This window comes from Procambarus clarkii, chromosome 46, assembly GCF_040958095.1.
Source record: "Procambarus clarkii isolate CNS0578487 chromosome 46, FALCON_Pclarkii_2.0, whole genome shotgun sequence".
In the NCBI taxonomy this organism is placed as follows: domain Eukaryota; kingdom Metazoa; phylum Arthropoda; class Malacostraca; order Decapoda; family Cambaridae; genus Procambarus; species Procambarus clarkii.
This window is the reverse complement of record NC_091195.1, coordinates 15,504,537-15,522,156: the sequence shown is the minus strand read 5'-3', so window position 1 is coordinate 15,522,156 and position 17,620 is coordinate 15,504,537. Positions and strand designations below refer to the sequence as shown.

The 17,620-nt window shown below is 52.8% G+C and overlaps 1 protein-coding gene across 1 annotated transcript in view; it reads right to left on the bottom strand.

Annotated features, from left to right (window-relative positions):
* The window catches only part of fry (Protein furry), a 542,054-nt gene that overhangs the window by 290,356 nt on the left and 234,078 nt on the right, over positions 1-17,620 (bottom strand). The window contains 1 exon segment of the mRNA XM_069301552.1: positions 11,129-12,945. Within this exon segment, the coding sequence (XP_069157653.1) occupies positions 11,129-12,945 (1,817 nt within the window).

The following is a 17,620-nucleotide window of genomic DNA, read 5'->3' as shown; positions in this document are numbered from 1 at the left end:
TGTGAGTGGACACACCGCCATAGTGACAGTATTGGGCAGCGTCACTCATCCTGTGAGTGGACACACCGCCATAGTGACAGTATTGGCCAGCGCCACTCATCCTGTGAGTGGACACACCGCCATAGTGACAGTATTGGGCAGCGCCACTCATCCTGTGAGTGGACACACCGCCATAGTGACAGTATTGGGCAGCGCCACTCATCCTGGGAGTGGACACACCGCCATAGTGACAGTATTGGGCAGCGTCACTCATCCTGTGAGTGGACACACCGCCATAGTGACAGTATTGGCCAGCGCCACTCATCCTGTGAGTGGACACACCGCCATAGTGACAGTATTGGGCAGCGCCACTCATCTTGTGAGTGGACACACCGCCATAGTGACAGTATTGGGCAGCGCCACTCATCCTGTGAGTGGACACACCGCCATAGTGACAGTATTGGGCAGCGCCACTCATCCTGTGAGTGGACACACCGCCATAGTGACAGTATTGGGCAGCGCCACTCATCCTGTGAGTGGACACACCGCCATAGTGACAGTATTGGGCAGCGTCACTCATCCTGTGAGTGGACACACCGCCATAGTGACAGTATTGGGCAGCGTCACTCATCCTGTGAGTGGACACACCGCCATAGTGATAGTATTGGGCAGCGTCACTCATCCTGTGAGTGGACACACCGCCATAGTGACAGTATTGGGCAGCGCCACTCATCGTGTAAGTGGACACACCGCCATAGTGACAGTATTGGGCAGCGCCACTCATCCTGTGAGTGGACACACCGCCATAGCAGCATGTACAACACTCCCCAATAGGAAGAAAACCCGCTGGGTTGTTCATCCTGTCACTTGTACCCAGACACAGCTGGGACTTGCTTCACTATCTCAAGTGAACAGCTCCTCAAACAAGAAGATTAACATCTATCAACCCTTAAAAGCTTACGTACCATTCTCAAGTCGATTGTGATCTGGTCAACATACTTCACCCACGTTATTGTGACTCATCGCCTGCTTGTGTAATATCTATACTTTAGGGGCCCATTAATCTTAGATAAATATCATTTGGGTTATACTGTGGGGCAACAACTCAAACATCGTAAGTTTACTCATCTTTACTACACACAAATACTTCATGGCACACCTGTGCTATATATGTCATTGTCAGTTTTTACGCTGCATTCATTACACAGGTAAGCTTGTAACTATGAGACATGAGTGAGCTGGCCAACATAACCTGTGACGCTTCTTGCATACCCATGTTGCTCCACATACGCCATTACAGACGCCATAACATGGCCCAGCACCCAGGGGCCAGATTCACGAAGAAGTTACGTGAACACTTACGAACCTGTACATCTTTTCTCAATCTTTGGCGGCTTTGTTTACAATTATTAAACAGTTAATGAACTCCGAAGCACCAGGAGGCTGTTTATAACAATAACAACAGTTGATTGGCAAGTTTTCATGCTTGTAAACTGTTTAATAAATGTAACCAAAGCCGTCAAAGATTGAGGAAAGATGGACACGTTCGTAAGTACTTGTGTAACTGCTTCGTGAATCTAGCCCCAGCCCACATGTAGCCACACCCTAACACATGTTAGAACACCTTAAACAGGCCATAGCAACACAGCTAATGCCACCATTTCCCTTATATTAACACAGTAGTAGTAGGCATCCATCAGTCTCAGGAGACTGTGGAGTTGCGCTCTGGTTGTCGGTCTGGAGTGGCCTCACCAGGGCGCAACGCCAGGGGTAGGAAGATATGGGGGAGAAGCTGTTACCCAGGCAGCAGGTCCCCCCTCTCCACGGCGCAAAAAGTCTCCAATGGAAAGACATACGCCAATACGATTGGTTCCAGCGCCGTCGCAGGAACTGTAGACGGCGCTAGATTAACACAGTAGATGGTAGTATTAACCAGAATACTGTAGTCTACCACCATATGTGGTATAATATGTATCAAGTATGGTAAATATACATAGCTTATTATATACACATAAGGGGCATAACTGGCCGACCCCTCACAGTGTTCAAGAGAGAACTGGATAAGCACCTCCAAAGGATACCTGATCAACCAGGCTGTGACTCATACGTCAGGCTGCGAGCAGCCGCGTCCAACAGCCTGGTTGATCAGTCCAGCAACCAGGAGGCCTGTTCGACGACCGGGCCGCGGGGACACAGAGCCCCGGAAGCACCTCAAGGTAACCTCAAGGTAACCTCAAGGTAAGGTACCCACCAATATGTGATATAAGCTGTACACCTCACACCCACTAGGAGGTGAGTGTGAGGTGTACAGCGAGGTGTGAGGTGTGAGCCCTGGGAAGGGGTTAGGATTTGGGATGGTACTAGGAGGGGAAAGGAATGGTGCCCAACCACTTGGTGGACGGTCGGGGATTGAACGCCGACCTGCATGACCCGAGACCGTCGCTCTACCGTCCAGCCCAAGCAGTTGGGAAGCTGATAGGGAGGAATATTTTAATAAGCAGCACTGAGAACAAGATGTCTGAGATTCAAGCTAAAACATATCACAACGGGAGACACGATAGCATGGACGGTAGAGACGATAGCACGGACGGTAGAGACGATAGCATGGACGGTAGAGACGATAGCATGGACGGTAGAGACGATAGCATGGACGGGCGAGAGACGATAGCATGGACGGTAGAGACGATAGCATGGACGATAGCATGGACGGTAGAGACGATAGCATGGACGGGCGAGAGACGATAGCATGGACGGTAGAGACGATAGCATGGACGGGCGAGAGACGATAGCATGGACGGTAGAGACGATAGCATGGACGGTAGAGACGATAGCATGGACGGTAGAGACGATAGCATGGACGGTACACACGATAGCCTGGACGGTAGAGACGATAGCATGGACGGTAGAGACGATAGCCTGGACGGTAGAGACGATAGCATGGACGGTAGAGACGATAGCCTGGACGGTAGAGACGATAGCATGGACGGTAGAGACGATAGCATGGACGGTAGAGACGATAGCCTGGACGGTAGAGACGATAGCATGGACGGTACACACGATAGCATGGACGGGAGAGACACGATAGCATGGACGGTAGAGACGATAGCCTGGACGGTAGAGACGATAGCATGGACGGTACACACGATAGCATGGACGGTAGAGACGATAGCATGGACGGTAGAGACGATAGCATGGACGGTAGAGACGATAGCATGGACGGTAGAGACGATAGCCTGGACGGTAGAGACGATAGCATGGACGGTAGAGACGATAGCATGGACGGTAGAGACGATAGCCTGGACGGGCGAGAGACGATAGCATGGACGGGAGAGACACGATAGCATGGACGGTAGAGACGATAGCACGGACGGTAGAGACGATAGCATGGACGGTAGAGACGATAGCATGGACGGTAGAGACGATAGCATGGACGGTAGAGACGATAGCCTGGACGGGCGAGAAGACGATAGCATGGACGGGAGAGACACGATAGCATGGACGGGCGAGAGACGATAGCATGGACGGGAGAGACACGATAGCATGGACGGGAGAGACACGATAGCATGGACGGGAGAGACACGATAGCATGGACGGGAGAGACACGATAGCATGGACGGTAGAGACGATAGCATGGACGGTAGAGACGATAGCATGGACGGTAGAGACGATAGCATGGACGGTAGAGACGATAGCCTGGACGGTAGAGACGATAGCCTGGACAGTAGAGACGATAGCATGGACGGGAGAGACGATAGCATGGACGGGAGAGACGATAGCATGGACGGTAGAGACGATAGCATGGACGGGAGAGACGATAGCATGGACGGGAGAGACGATAGCCTGGACGGTAGACACGATAGCATGGACGGTAGACACGATAGCATGGACGGGAGAGACGATAGCATGGACGGGAGAGACGATAGCATGGACGGTAGAGACGATAGCCTGGACGGTAGAGACGATAGCATGGACGGGAGAGACGATAGCATGGACGGGAGAGACGATAGCATGGACGGGCGAGACGATAGCATGGACGGGAGAGACGATAGCATGGACGGGAGAGACGATAGCCTGGACGGTAGAGACGATAGCATGGACGGGAGAGACGATAGCATGGACGGTAGAGACGATAGCATGGACGGGCGAGAGACGATAGCATGGACGGTAGAGGCGATAGCATGGACGGTAGAGACGATAGCATGGACGGGCGAGAGACGATAGCATGGACGGTAGAGACGATAGCATGGACGGTAGAGACGATAGCATGGACGGGAGAGACGATAGCATGGACGGGAGAGACGATAGCATGGACGGGCGAGAGACGATAGCATGGACGGTAGAGACGATAGCATGGACGGGAGAGACGATAGCATGGACGGGAGAGACGATAGCATGGACGGTAGAGACGATAGCATGGACGGTAGAGACGATAGCATGGACGGGAGAGACGATAGCATGGACGGGAGAGACGATAGCATGGACGGGCGAGAGACGATAGCATGGACGGTAGAGACGATAGCATGGACGGGAGAGACGATAGCATGGACGGGAGAGACGATAGCATGGACGGTAGAGACGATAGCATGGACGGTAGAGACGATAGCATGGACGGGAGAGACGATAGCATGGACGGGAGAGACGATAGCATGGACGGGAGAGAGACGATAGCATGGACGGGCGAGACGATAGCATGGACGGGAGAGACGATAGCATGGACGGGAGAGACGATAGCATGGACGGGAGAGAGACGATAGCATGGACGGGCGAGACGATAGCATGGACGGGCGAGACGATAGCATGGACGGTAGAGACGATAGCATGGACGGTAGAGACGATAGCATGGACGGTAGAGACGATAGCATGGACGGTAGAGACGATAGCATGGACGGGCGAGAGACGATAGCATGGACGGTAGAGGCGATAGCATGGACGGTAGAGACGATAGCATGGACGGTAGAGACGATAGCATGCACGGGCGAGACGATAGCATGGACGGTAGAGACGATAGCATGGACGGTAGAGACGATAGCATGGACGGGAGAGACGATAGCATGGACGGGAGAGAGACGATAGCATGGACGGGAGAGAGACGATAGCATGGACGGTAGAGACGATAGCATGCACGGGCGAGACGATAGCATGGACGGTAGAGACGATAGCATGGACGGGAGAGACGATAGCATGGACGGGAGAGACGATAGCATGGACGGGCGAGACGATAGCATGGACGGGAGAGACGATAGCATGGACGGGAGAGAGACGATAGCATGGACGGGAGAGAGACGATAGCATGGACGGTAGAGACGATAGCATGGACGGTAGAGACGATAGCATGGACGGGCGAGACGATAGCATGGACGGTAGAGACGATAGCATGGACGGTAGAGACGATAGCATGGACGGTAGAGACGATAGCATGGACGGGAGAGACGATAGCATGGACGGGAGAGACGATAGCATGGACGGGAGAGACGATAGCATGGACGGGAGAGACGATAGCATGGACGGGAGAGACGATAGCATGGACGGGAGAGACGATAGCATGGACGGGAGAGACGATAGCATGGACGGGAGAGACGATAGCATGGACGGGAGAGACGATAGCACGGACGGTAGAGACGATAGCACGGACGGTAGAGACGATAGCATGGACGGGAGAGACGATAGCATGGACGGGAGAGACGATAGCATGGACGGTAGAGACGATAGCATGGACGGGAGAGACGATAGCCTGGACGGTAGAGACGATAGCACGGACGGTAGAGACGATAGCATGGACGGGAGAGACGATAGCATGGACGGGAGAGACGATAGCATGGACGGGAGAGACGATAGCATGGACGGGAGAGACGATAGCATGGACGGGAGAGACGATAGCATGGACGGGAGAGACGATAGCATGGACGGTAGAGACGATAGCATGGACGGTAGAGACGATAGCATGGACGGGAGAGACGATAGCATGGACGGTAGAGACGATAGCCTGGACGGTAGAGACGATAGCACGGACGGTAGAGACGATAGCCTGGACGGTAGAGACGATAGCATGGACGGTAGAGACGATAGCCTGGACGGGCGAGAGACCATAAGACAGACAGACAGTTGTCACCTGTCACTCAACACACCCGTCACGCCACAATAGTGCAATAACCACATATGACGGTGCCAAAAATACACCCAACTCATTAGGCTTAGCAAGCATAATTAGGGATCACATATTACACATAATTAATTTATCAGGGGAATCGCCAAGCCATTACGACTATATAGCACTGGGAAGGGGTCAGGATAAGGATTTGGGACGGGACGGAGGGAAGGAATAGCAGCGCCAACCTCCCAATAATTGTAGACTTAAACAGGTATATGAAACAAAGCGTTGTCTCTCAGTCCTCTGGACCAATGGCCACACAACTGTGACTTAATATATTACGGAGCCATCAGTTGCCAATTGCCACAGTTGCCATTCACATCTAATTAGATTTTTTCATCTATATTTACCGTGGAAAATTTAAATAATTGTTTTCCTATTAGCATTTAGAGACCAATTAACCGGAAAATATAAATATTTGGTATTTGCATATATATTAACGGCCGTGCCTGCGATAAGTGCCAGGCTCTGGCACTTATGGCACTTATGATCAGGTATCCAAAGGATACCTGATCAACCAGGCTGTGACTGATACGTCAGGCTGCGAGCAGTCGCGTTCAACAGCCTGGTCGACCAGTCTAGCAGCGAGGAGGCTGGTCGATGACCGAGCCCAATATACAAAAAGGGTGACGGGCACTGAACTACAGGCCAGTGGCCTAAATTTATATACCATGGAAAGTGATGGAGAAGCTGCCAGGTGAACCAACCCCCAGTAATATATCAGGAGACAAGTGACTTACCACCAACATGGGTTCAGGGATGGCGAATCTTCCCTCTCAGATTTAAAAGAATTCTACAATCAGTTGACAAAGATTAAGCAACAAAGAGAAAGGTGGATTGACTGCATTTTCTTGAACTGTCGGAAAGCCCTTGACACAGTACCCCATAAGAGGCTGGTGCATAAGTTGGAGAAACAGGCTGGAGTATCTGGTAGGGTGCTCCAGTAGATAAGGGAGTACCTCAGTAATAGGCAGCAGAGAGGTACTGTGAGGGGAGGAGACTTCAGAATAGCGCATTGTCACACAGGGTTTAGTACTCGGACCTATCCTATTTTTAATATACGTAAATGATCTTCCAGAGAGTATAGACTCATTCCTCACAATGTTAATTTATAATTAACAAATATGCTAATGCTAAAATTATAATAATATATATATATATATATATATATATATATATATATATATATATATATATATATATATATATATATATATATATATATATATATAACTGAAAACTCACACCCCAGAAGTGACTCGAACCCATACTCCCAGGAGCAACGCAACTGGTATGTACAAGACGCCTTAATCCACTTGACCATCACGACCGGACAAAATGAGGTGATAGCCGAGGCTATATGAACCACCCCACCGCCGGCACTCGGATAGTAATCTTGGGCATAGCATTTTACCAAATCACCTCATTCTTTGGGGCACACGTGAGGAACACAAATGCGAACAAGCCTGAATGGTCCCCAGGACAATATGCAACTGAAAACTCACACCCCAGAAGTGACTCGAACCCATACTCCCAGGAGCAACGCAACTGGTATGTACAAGACGCCTTAATCCACTTGACCATCACGACCGGACAAAATGAGGTGATAGCCGAGGCTATATGAACCACCCCACCGCCGGCACTCGGAGGCTTGTTCGCATTTGTGTTCCTCACGTGTGCCCCAAAGAATGAGGTGATTTGGTAAAATGCTATGCCCAAGATTACTATCCGAGTGCCGGCGGTGGGGTGGTTCATATAGCCTCGGCTATCACCTCATTTTGTCCGGTCGTGATGGTCAAGTGGATTAAGGCGTCTTGTACATACCAGTTGCGTTGCTCCTGGGAGTATGGGTTCGAGTCACTTCTGGGGTGTGAGTTTTCAGTTGCATATTGTCCTGGGGACCATTCAGGCTTGTTCGCATTTTTTTCCTCACGTGTGCCCCAAAGAATGAGGTGATTTGGTAAAATGCTATGCCCAAGATTACTATCCGAGTGCCGGCGGTGGGGTGGTTCATATAGCCTCGGCTATCACCTCATTTTGTCCGGTCGTGATGGTCAAGTGGATTAAGGCGTCTTGTACATACCAGTTGCGTTGCTCCTGGGAGTATGGGTTCGAGTCACTTCTGGGGTGTGAGTTTTCAGTTGCATATTGTCCTGGGGACCATTCAGGCTTGTTCGCATTTTTTTCCTCACGTGTGCCCCAAAGAATGAGGTGATTTGGTAAAATGCTATGCCCAAGATTACTATCCGAGTGCCGGCGGTGGGGTGGTTCATATAGCCTCGGCTATCACCTCATTTTGTCCGGTCGTGATGGTCAAGTGGATTAAGGCGTCTTGTACATACCAGTTGCGTTGCTCCTGGGAGTATGGGTTCGAGTCACTTCTGGGGTGTGAGTTTTCAGTTGCATATTGTCCTGGGGACCATTCAGGCTTGTTCGCATTTGTGTTCCTCACGTGTGCCCCAAAGAATGAGGTGATTTGGTAAAATGCTATGCCCAAGATTACTATTCGAGTGCCGGCGGTGGGGTGGTTCATATAGCCTCGGCTATCACCTCATTTTGTCCGGTCGTGATGGTCAAGTGGATTAAGGCGTCTTGTACATACCAGTTGCGTTGCTCCTGGGAGTATGGGTTCGAGTCACTTCTGGGGTGTGAGTTTTCAGTTGCATATTGTCCTGGGGACCATTCAGGCTTGTTCGCATATATATATATATATATATATATATATATATATATATATATATATATATATATATAATTGTAAATCACAAAAAAGGGGCCTGACAACATAGAGGACAGCGCACGGGATTCGTAGTCCTGAGGTTCCGGGTTCGATCCCCGGCGAAGGCGGAAACAAACGGGCAGAGTTTCTTTCACCCTGGTGACCCTGTTCACCTAGCAGTAAATAGGTACCTGGGAGTTAGACAGCTGCTACGGGCAGCTTCTTGGGGCTGTGTAACCAAAAGGAGGCTTGGTCAAGGACCGGGCCGCGGGGCCGCTAAGCCCCAAAATCACCTAAGGTGTTTAGGTTCTGTTGGCGATTATTTGTATTTGTAGTACGTGGGTGAAGCATTTACAGCGTTGTGGTTCGAACACCAGTCGTCAGTGAAGCACTTGTTCCGGAAGTGTTCGAACATCAGCAGTTGTGAGTCGTGTGTAAACCGTTAGTCATTTATAAACACCTGGGGGTTTGGCGGGTGGATGGAATGGACTTCGGCTTTTATTTATGAGGATGGGCTGCAATGAAATATAAATACACACAGTTGACCACATGAGTTGATTCCCCAGCGCGAGTCAAACCAGTGGGGACAGACCTGTGCTGGTCGAGAGGATCACAGGACCCTGTGTAGGCGAAGGAATAGTTTTAAGTGTCTCCTATCCTTTGATCGTAAGGGGAACTTCACAGGTTATCTTGAGGTTATCTTGAGATGATTTCGGGGCTTTTTAGTGTCCCCGCGGCCCGGTCCTCGACCAGGCCTCCACCCCTAGGAAGCAGCCCGTGACAGCTGACTAACACCCAGGTACCTATTTTACTGCTAGGTAACAGGGACATAGGGTGAAAGAAACTCTGCCCATTGTTTCAGAGCTGCTTGGGCATTACCAAGGAGTAATGATGATGAGGATATACCCTGATGCCCTGGATATACCACATACATACACCAAGGAGCTCTCTCCAGGCATGAAAACACCAGCAAAATCCACCATAACACATCATGACCCCAAACACACAATTGTTGTTGAGGGAAGCTATACAGACGGGAGACTGAGATACATAAGCTAATATATCAGTGACAATGAAGGCTTGTCAGCCAGGAATGATAGAGGTTTGCCTGGTGCTGGCCAGCCCGTCCGCAACCTGTCCTCTTAAAAAGAACGTCGCTTTTGGCCGTTTGCCAGTATGGCCGAATTTGGACGTAATTTGAAAATGAAAATAAATTTGGGATTTTTTTTTTTCAACAACAGTGAGTTAAGGGTCCTCTGATAGGTTAGGTGGGCAGGAAATTCTCATAAAGTTTCAAAACGTTATGAAAAACGTTAATATATAGTGTCCTCTTATAACCTCTGCGTGTACGCCGGACGACTCAAATAGAAAACGGAACAGAACGTCACTTTTGTGTGTCGATTTCATTTCAAATTACGTCCAAATTTCGCCATATCGCGCATACCAGCGAAAAGTGACGTTATTTTTAAGAGAACGGGTTGCGTCCTCTCCAACGTTCACAACGTCACTAAACTGATGTACTAAACTGCCTCAACCTTAGTTACCCCAAACACCAGCGGAAAGAAAACGGACCATCGCGTGAATTTTGCAAACCGCTATGACTCTTTTATTAACTACGTGCATAGGTGATATACTAAACATAATAGATACCCTTAAAAAGATTCATAGAAAACACCGACCTTACCTAACCTTGTTAGTATCTTAAGATAAGCATCTTATTGCTTCGTAATTACAATTATTACTTAACCTATACCTATTATAGGTTAGGTAATAATTGTAATTACGAAGCAATAAGATGCTTATCTTAACATACTAATTAGGTTAGGTAAGGTCGGTGTTTTTTATGAATCTTTTTAAGGGTATCTATTATGTTAAGTATGTCACCTATGCACGTAGTTAATAAGTCAATATTGACTTATTAAATTTGCGAGAACGGGTTGGACTTTTAGTACACCAGTTTTTGTCCCTAGGGGATTTATACGCCAAAATGTGAGGTAGTGTTGAAGAGGACGGGTTAGATAACTGCTGATTACTACCTTAAATATAAACAACTCCACTGAAGAGAAGTGTAATAATTCCGGTATTGCATCTGGTATTAGGAAGCCTGGTCGAGGACCGGGCCCCCTGGGACGCTAAGCCCCGAAAGCCTCTCAAGGTAACCTACCTCGCCACACAGTGAACCCAGATTTATGGCGCCGTGATCATGTCTCCAGATTGGCAACTTCTGCAAGTGGAAGTTACTGATAGGAGAACTCTTGTGGTATCTGGGTCACGGCGGCTACCGCTCCCACTATACGCTTCCCGAGTCTCTGGGTCACGACGGCTACCGCTCCCACTATACGCTTCCCGAGTCTCTGGGTCACGACGGCTACCGCTCCCACTATACGCTTCCCGAGTCTCTGGGTCACGGCGGCTACCGCTCCCACTATACGCTTCCCGAGTCTCTGGGTCACGACGGCTACCGCTCCCACTATACCCTTCCCGAGTCTCTGGGTCACGACGGCTACCGCTCCCACTATACGCTTCCCGAGTCTCTGGGTCACGGCGGCTACCGCTCCCACTATACCCTTCCCGAGTCTCTGGGTCACGACGGCTACCGCTCCCACTATACGCTTCCCGAGTCTCTGGGTCACGGCGGCTACCGCTCCCACTATACGCTTCCCGAGTCTCTGGGTCACGACGGCTACCGCTCCCACTATACCCTTCCCGAGTCTCTGGGTCACGACGGCTACCGCTCCCACTATACGCTTCCCGAGTCTCTGGGTCACGGCGGCTACCGCTCCCACTATACCCTTCCCGAGTCTCTGGGTCACGACGGCTACCGCTCCCACTATACGCTTCCCGAGTCTCTGGGTCACGACGGCTACCGCTCCCACTATACGCTTCCCGAGTCTCTGGGTCACGGCGGCTACCGCTCCCACTATACGCTTCCCGAGTCTCTGGGTCACGGCGGCTACCGCTCCCACTATACGCTTCCCGAGTCTCTGGGTCACGGCGGCGGCTACCGCTCCCACTATACGCTTCCCGAGTCTCTGGGTCACGGCGGCGGCTACCGCTCCCACTATACGCTTCCCGAGTCTCTGGGTCACGGCGGCGGCTACCGCTCCCACTATACGCTTCCCGAGTCTCTGGGTCACGGCGGCTACCGCTCCCACTATACGCTTCCCGAGTCTCTGGGTCACGACGGCTACCGCTCCCACTATACGCTTCCCGAGTCTCTGGGTCACGACGGCTACCGCTCCCACTATACGCTTCCCGAGTCTCTGGGTCACGGCGGCTACCGCTCCCACTATACGCTTCCCGAGTCTCTGGGTCACGACGGCTACCGCTCCCACTATACGCTTCCCGAGTCTCTGGGTCACGACGGCTACCGCTCCCACTATACGCTTCCCGAGTCTCTGGGTCACGGCGGCTACCGCTCCCACTATACGCTTCCCGAGTCTCTGGGTCACGGCGGCTACCGCTCCCACTATACGCTTCCCGAGTCTCTGGGTCACGACGGCTACCGCTCCCACTATACGCTTCCCGAGTCTCTGGGTCACGACGGCTACCGCTCCCACTATACGCTTCCCGAGTCTCTGGGTCACGACGGCTACCGCTCCCACTATACGCTTCCCGAGTCTCTGGGTCACGGCGGCTACCGCTCCCACTATACGCTTCCCGAGTCTCTGGGTCACGGCGGCTACCGCTCCCACTATACGCTTCCCGAGTCTCTGGGTCACGGCGGCTACCGCTCCCACTATACGCTTCCCGAGTCTCTGGGTCACGGCGGCTACCGCTCCCACTATACGCTTCCCGAGTCTCTGGGTCACGGCGGCTACCGCTCCCACTATACGCTTCCCGAGTCTCTGGGTCACGACGGCTACCGCTCCCACTATACGCTTCCCGAGTCTCTGGGTCACGGCGGCTACCGCTCCCACTATACGCTTCCCGAGTCTCTGGGTCACGGCGGCTACCGCTCCCACTATACGCTTCCCGAGTCTCTGGGTCACGGCGGCTACCGCTCCCACTATACGCTTCCCGAGTCTCTGGGTCACGGCGGCTACCGCTCCCACTATACGCTTCCCGAGTCTCTGGGTCACGGCGGCTACCGCTCCCACTATACGCTTCCCGAGTCTTAACTTGGTCCACTCACACACTATAACTGTTGACATTATAGGTGCACTGGACACACTAATGTGTCTCACCAAGTGTCCAAGTGTGATGCTGTCTGTGGTGCTCTAGTGGGCAAATATGTAGTCTCTGGTCCTGGCCTGGTGGGATCCCAGGCGTGTCTGGGGGGATCTGGGGCGTGTTTAGGGGAGATCCGGGGCGTGTTTAGGGGGATCCGGGGCGTGTTTAGGGGGATCCGAGGCGTGTTTAGGGGGATCCGGGGCGTGTTTAGGGGGATCCGGGGCGTGTTTAGGGGAGATCCGGGGCGTGTTTAGGGGGATCCGGGGCGTGTTTAGGGGGATCCGGGGCGTGTTTAGGGGGATCCGGGGCGTGTTTAGGGGGATCCGGGGCGTGTTTAGGGGGATCCGGGGCGTGTTAAGGGGGATCCGGGGCGTGTTTAGGGGGATCCGGGGCGTGTTTAGGGGGATCCGGGGCGTGTTTAGGGGGATCCGGGGCGTGTTTAGGGGGATCCGGGGCGTGTTAAGGGGGATCCGGGACGTGTTTAGGGGGATCCGGGGCGTGTCTGGGGGGATCCGGGGCGTGTCTGGGGGGATCCGGGGCGTGTCTGGGGGGATCCGGGGCGTGTCTGGGGGGATCCGGGGCGTGTCTGGGGGGATCCGGGGCGTGTCTGGGGGGATCCGGGGCGTGTCTGGGGGGATCCGGGGCGTGTCTGGGGGGATCCGGGGCGTGTCTGGGGGGATCCGGGGCGTGTCTGGGGGGATCCGGGGCGTGTCTGGGGGGATCCGGGGCGTGTCTGGGGGGATCCGGGGCGTGTTTAGGGGGATCCGGGGCGTGTTTAGGGGGATCCGGGGCGTGTTTAGGGGGATCCGGGGCGTGTTTAGGGGGGATCCGGGGCGTGTTTAGGGGGATCCGGGGCGTGTTTAGGGGGATCCGGGGCGTGTTTAGGGGGATCCGGGGCGTGTTAAGGGGGATCCGGGGCGTGTTTAGGGGGATCCGGGGCGTGTTTAGGGGGATCCGGGGCGTGTTTAGGGGGATCCGGGGCGTGTTTAGGGGGATCCGGGGCGTGTTTAGGGGGATCCGGGGTGTTTAGGGGGATCCGGGGCGTGTTTGGGGGATCCGGGGCGTGTTTAGGGGGATCCGGGGCGTGTTTAGGGGGATCCGGGGCGTGTTTAGAGGGATCCGGGGCGTGTTTAGGGGGATCCGGGGCGTGTTTAGGGGGATCCGGGGCGAGTTTAGGGGGATCCTGGGCGTGTTTAGGGGGATCCGGGGCGTGTTTAGGGGGATCCGGGGCGTGTTTAGGGGGATCCGGGGCGTGTTTAGGGGGATCCGGGGCGTGTTTAGGGGGATCCGGGGCGTGTTTAGGGGGATCCGGGGCGTGTTTAGGGGGGATCCAGGGCGTGTTTAGGGGGATCCGGGGCGTGTTTAGGGGGATCCGGGGCGTGTTTAGGGGGATCCGGGGCGTGTTTAGGGGGATCCGGGGCGTGTTTAGGGGGGATCCGGGGCGTGTTTAGGGGGGTTCCGGGGCGTGTTTAGGGGGATCCGGGGCGTGTTAAGGGGGATCCGTGGCGTGTTTAGGGGGGTTCCGGGGCGTGTTTAGGGGGATACGGGGCGTGTTTAGGGGGATCTAGGGCGTGTTTAGGGGGGATCCGGGGGTTTAGGGGGATCCGGGGGTTTAGGTGGATCCGGGGCGTGTTTAGGGGGATCTAGGGCGTGTTTAGGGGGATCCGGGGCGTGTTTAGGGGGATCCGGGGATTTAGGAGGATCCGGGGGAGTGTTTAGGGTGTTCCGGGGCGTGTAGCCTACTCAGCCACTTGCACGCCATCACGCCACTCATTAGTTCCATCGTGTGTGACTGTATAGAGCATCACATGCTTCGGTTTCTCTCTGCTCTTTATCATTTCCTCTCCAATTATGGAGCCGAGTTTACACATTACACTGACTGATGAAGATTAGGCCACCCCAGGAGGTGGCACGGGCATGAATAGCCCGTAAACATTCCCCTTAACTTCCACACCGCGGGAGGACACTTGCAGGCCAGGCTGGAGACTCTCCATCATTCCCGGTCTACGTCAGGATGACTGTGTCGACACACACAGGATGACTGTGTCGACACACACACAGGATGACTGTGTCGACACACACAGGATGACTGTGTCGACACACACACAGGATGACTGTGTCGACACACACACAGGATGACTGTGTCGACACACACACAGGATGACTGTGTCGACACACACACAGGATGAGTGTGTGTCGACACACACACAGGATGACTGTGTCGACACACACACAGGATGACTGTGTCGACACACACACAGGATGACTGTGTCGACACACACACAGGATGACTGTGTCGACACACACACAGGATGACTGTGTCGACACACACACAGGATGACTGTGTCGACACACACACAGGATGACTGTGTCGACACACACACAGGATGACTGTGTCGACACACACACAGGATGACTGTGTCGACACACACACAGGATGAGTGTGTGTCGACACACACACAGGATGACTGTGTCGACACACACACAGGATGACTGTGTCGACACACACACAGGATGACTGTGTCGACACACACACAGGATGACTGTGTCGACACACACACAGGATGACTGTGTCGACACACACACAGGATGACTGTGTCGACACACACACAGGATGACTGTGTCGACACACACACAGGATGACTGTGTCGACACACACACAGGATGACTGTGTCGACACACACACAGGATGACTGTGTCGACACACACACAGGATGACTGTGTCGACACACACACAGGATGACTGTGTCGACACACACACAGGATGACTGTGTCGACACACACACAGGATGACTGTGTCGACACACACTCAGGATGACTGTGTCGACACACACACAGGATGACTGTGTCGACACACTCAGGATGTGTGTATCGACGCCAGTGTTAGCGGAGACCCTCCCTGCCGACGCTGCCTCCCAAGCACAGCGCCACAGTAAGTCTCCAGGCGCCCTCCTGGTGTCCGTATCCTCCTCCTGCTGTCAGCTGCTACACAACAGTCCCGACTGTGAGTTATAGGTGTATGAGGTACAGTGGGTGGAGACCCCAGTACCCCACTGGTTGGTGAGCAGCTCCGGGCGTCCCCAGTAGTGAGGTGGACAGCTGGGGGAGACCCGCCACTGCCAATTACCACCGAAATGATGAGGTCTCCATTCTGCTCCACTGTGCTCGGGGAATCCGGGGCGTGTTGTGGGGATCCGGGGGTGTTAAGGGGGGGATCCGGGGGTGTTTGGGGGGATCCGGGGGTGTTTAGGGGGGATCCGGGGGTGTTTAGGGGGGATCCGGGGGTGTTTAGGGGGGATCCGGGGTGTTTAGGGGGATCCGGGGCGTTTTGGGGGATCTGCGGCGTGTTAAGGGGGGATCCGGGGGTGTTAAGGGGTGATCCTGGGGTGTTTTGGGGGATCTGCGGCGTGTTAAGGGGGGATCCGGGGGTGTTAAGGGGGGATCCAGGACGTGTTTGGGGGGATCCAGGGCGTGTTTGGGGGGATCCGGGGTGTGTTTGGGGGGATCCGGGGCGTGTTTGGGGGGATCCAGGGCGTGTTTGGGGGGATCCAGGGCGTGTTTGGGGGGATCCAGGGCGTGTTTGGGGGGATCCAGGGCGTGTTTGGGGGGATCCAGAGCGTGTTTGGGGGGATCCAGGGCGTGTTTAGGGGGATCCGGGGCGTGTTTGGGGGATCCAGGGCGTGTTTAGGAGGATCCGGGGCATGTTTAGGAGGATCCGGGGTGTGTTTAGGAGGATCCGGGGTGTGTTAAGGGGGACCTGGGGCGTGTTAAGGGGGACCTGGGGCGTGTTAAGGGGGACCTGGGGCGTGTTAAGGGGGATCCGACGCCAGCTTCCACTCTGGGGTGAAAGTGATATATTACTAAATGATAAATATTGTCCAACTCGGCGCCTTTGTACGGGGACTCCTATGTACCATCCAAATTAATATTTACAATTATTACACGGCAGTTAATGGTACAATGATCTTTACTTAATGGTACAATAGTCTTTAAAGGTACAATGGTCTTTACTTAATGGTACAATGATCTTTACTTAATGGTACAATGGTCTTTAAAGGTACAAAGGACTTTACTTAATGGTACAATGGTCTTTACTTAATGGTACAATGGTCTTTAAAGGTACAATGGACTTTACTTAATGGTACAATGGTCTTCACTTAATGGTACAATGATCTTTACTTAATGGTACAATGGTCTTTAAAGGTACAATGGTCTTTACTTAATGGTACAATGGACTTTACTTAATGGTACAATGGTCTTCACTTAATGGTACAATGGTCTTTACTTAATGGTACACTTTCCTGTCTACATAGATTTTTTGAAGCGTTCGAAAATCCTCGAAAAAGGATTTGAAGGTGACAAAGACGGATAAATCCAACACTGTGCTTATCATGAATAAGGATGACTACGACCAAAAAATGAACCTGTTATTAGATAACAGAAACACTTACTTATCTGTTAACAAAGAACCTCCTGAACAAGTTATTGCACACGATAACAAGACCCTTAAAACTTTGTGTAAGAACGATAAAAAGTTCATTCCTAGGTTTTTTCCTAGAATCTAGGACCCTAGATTCCTAGGGAAGAGAACCTTCCCTACT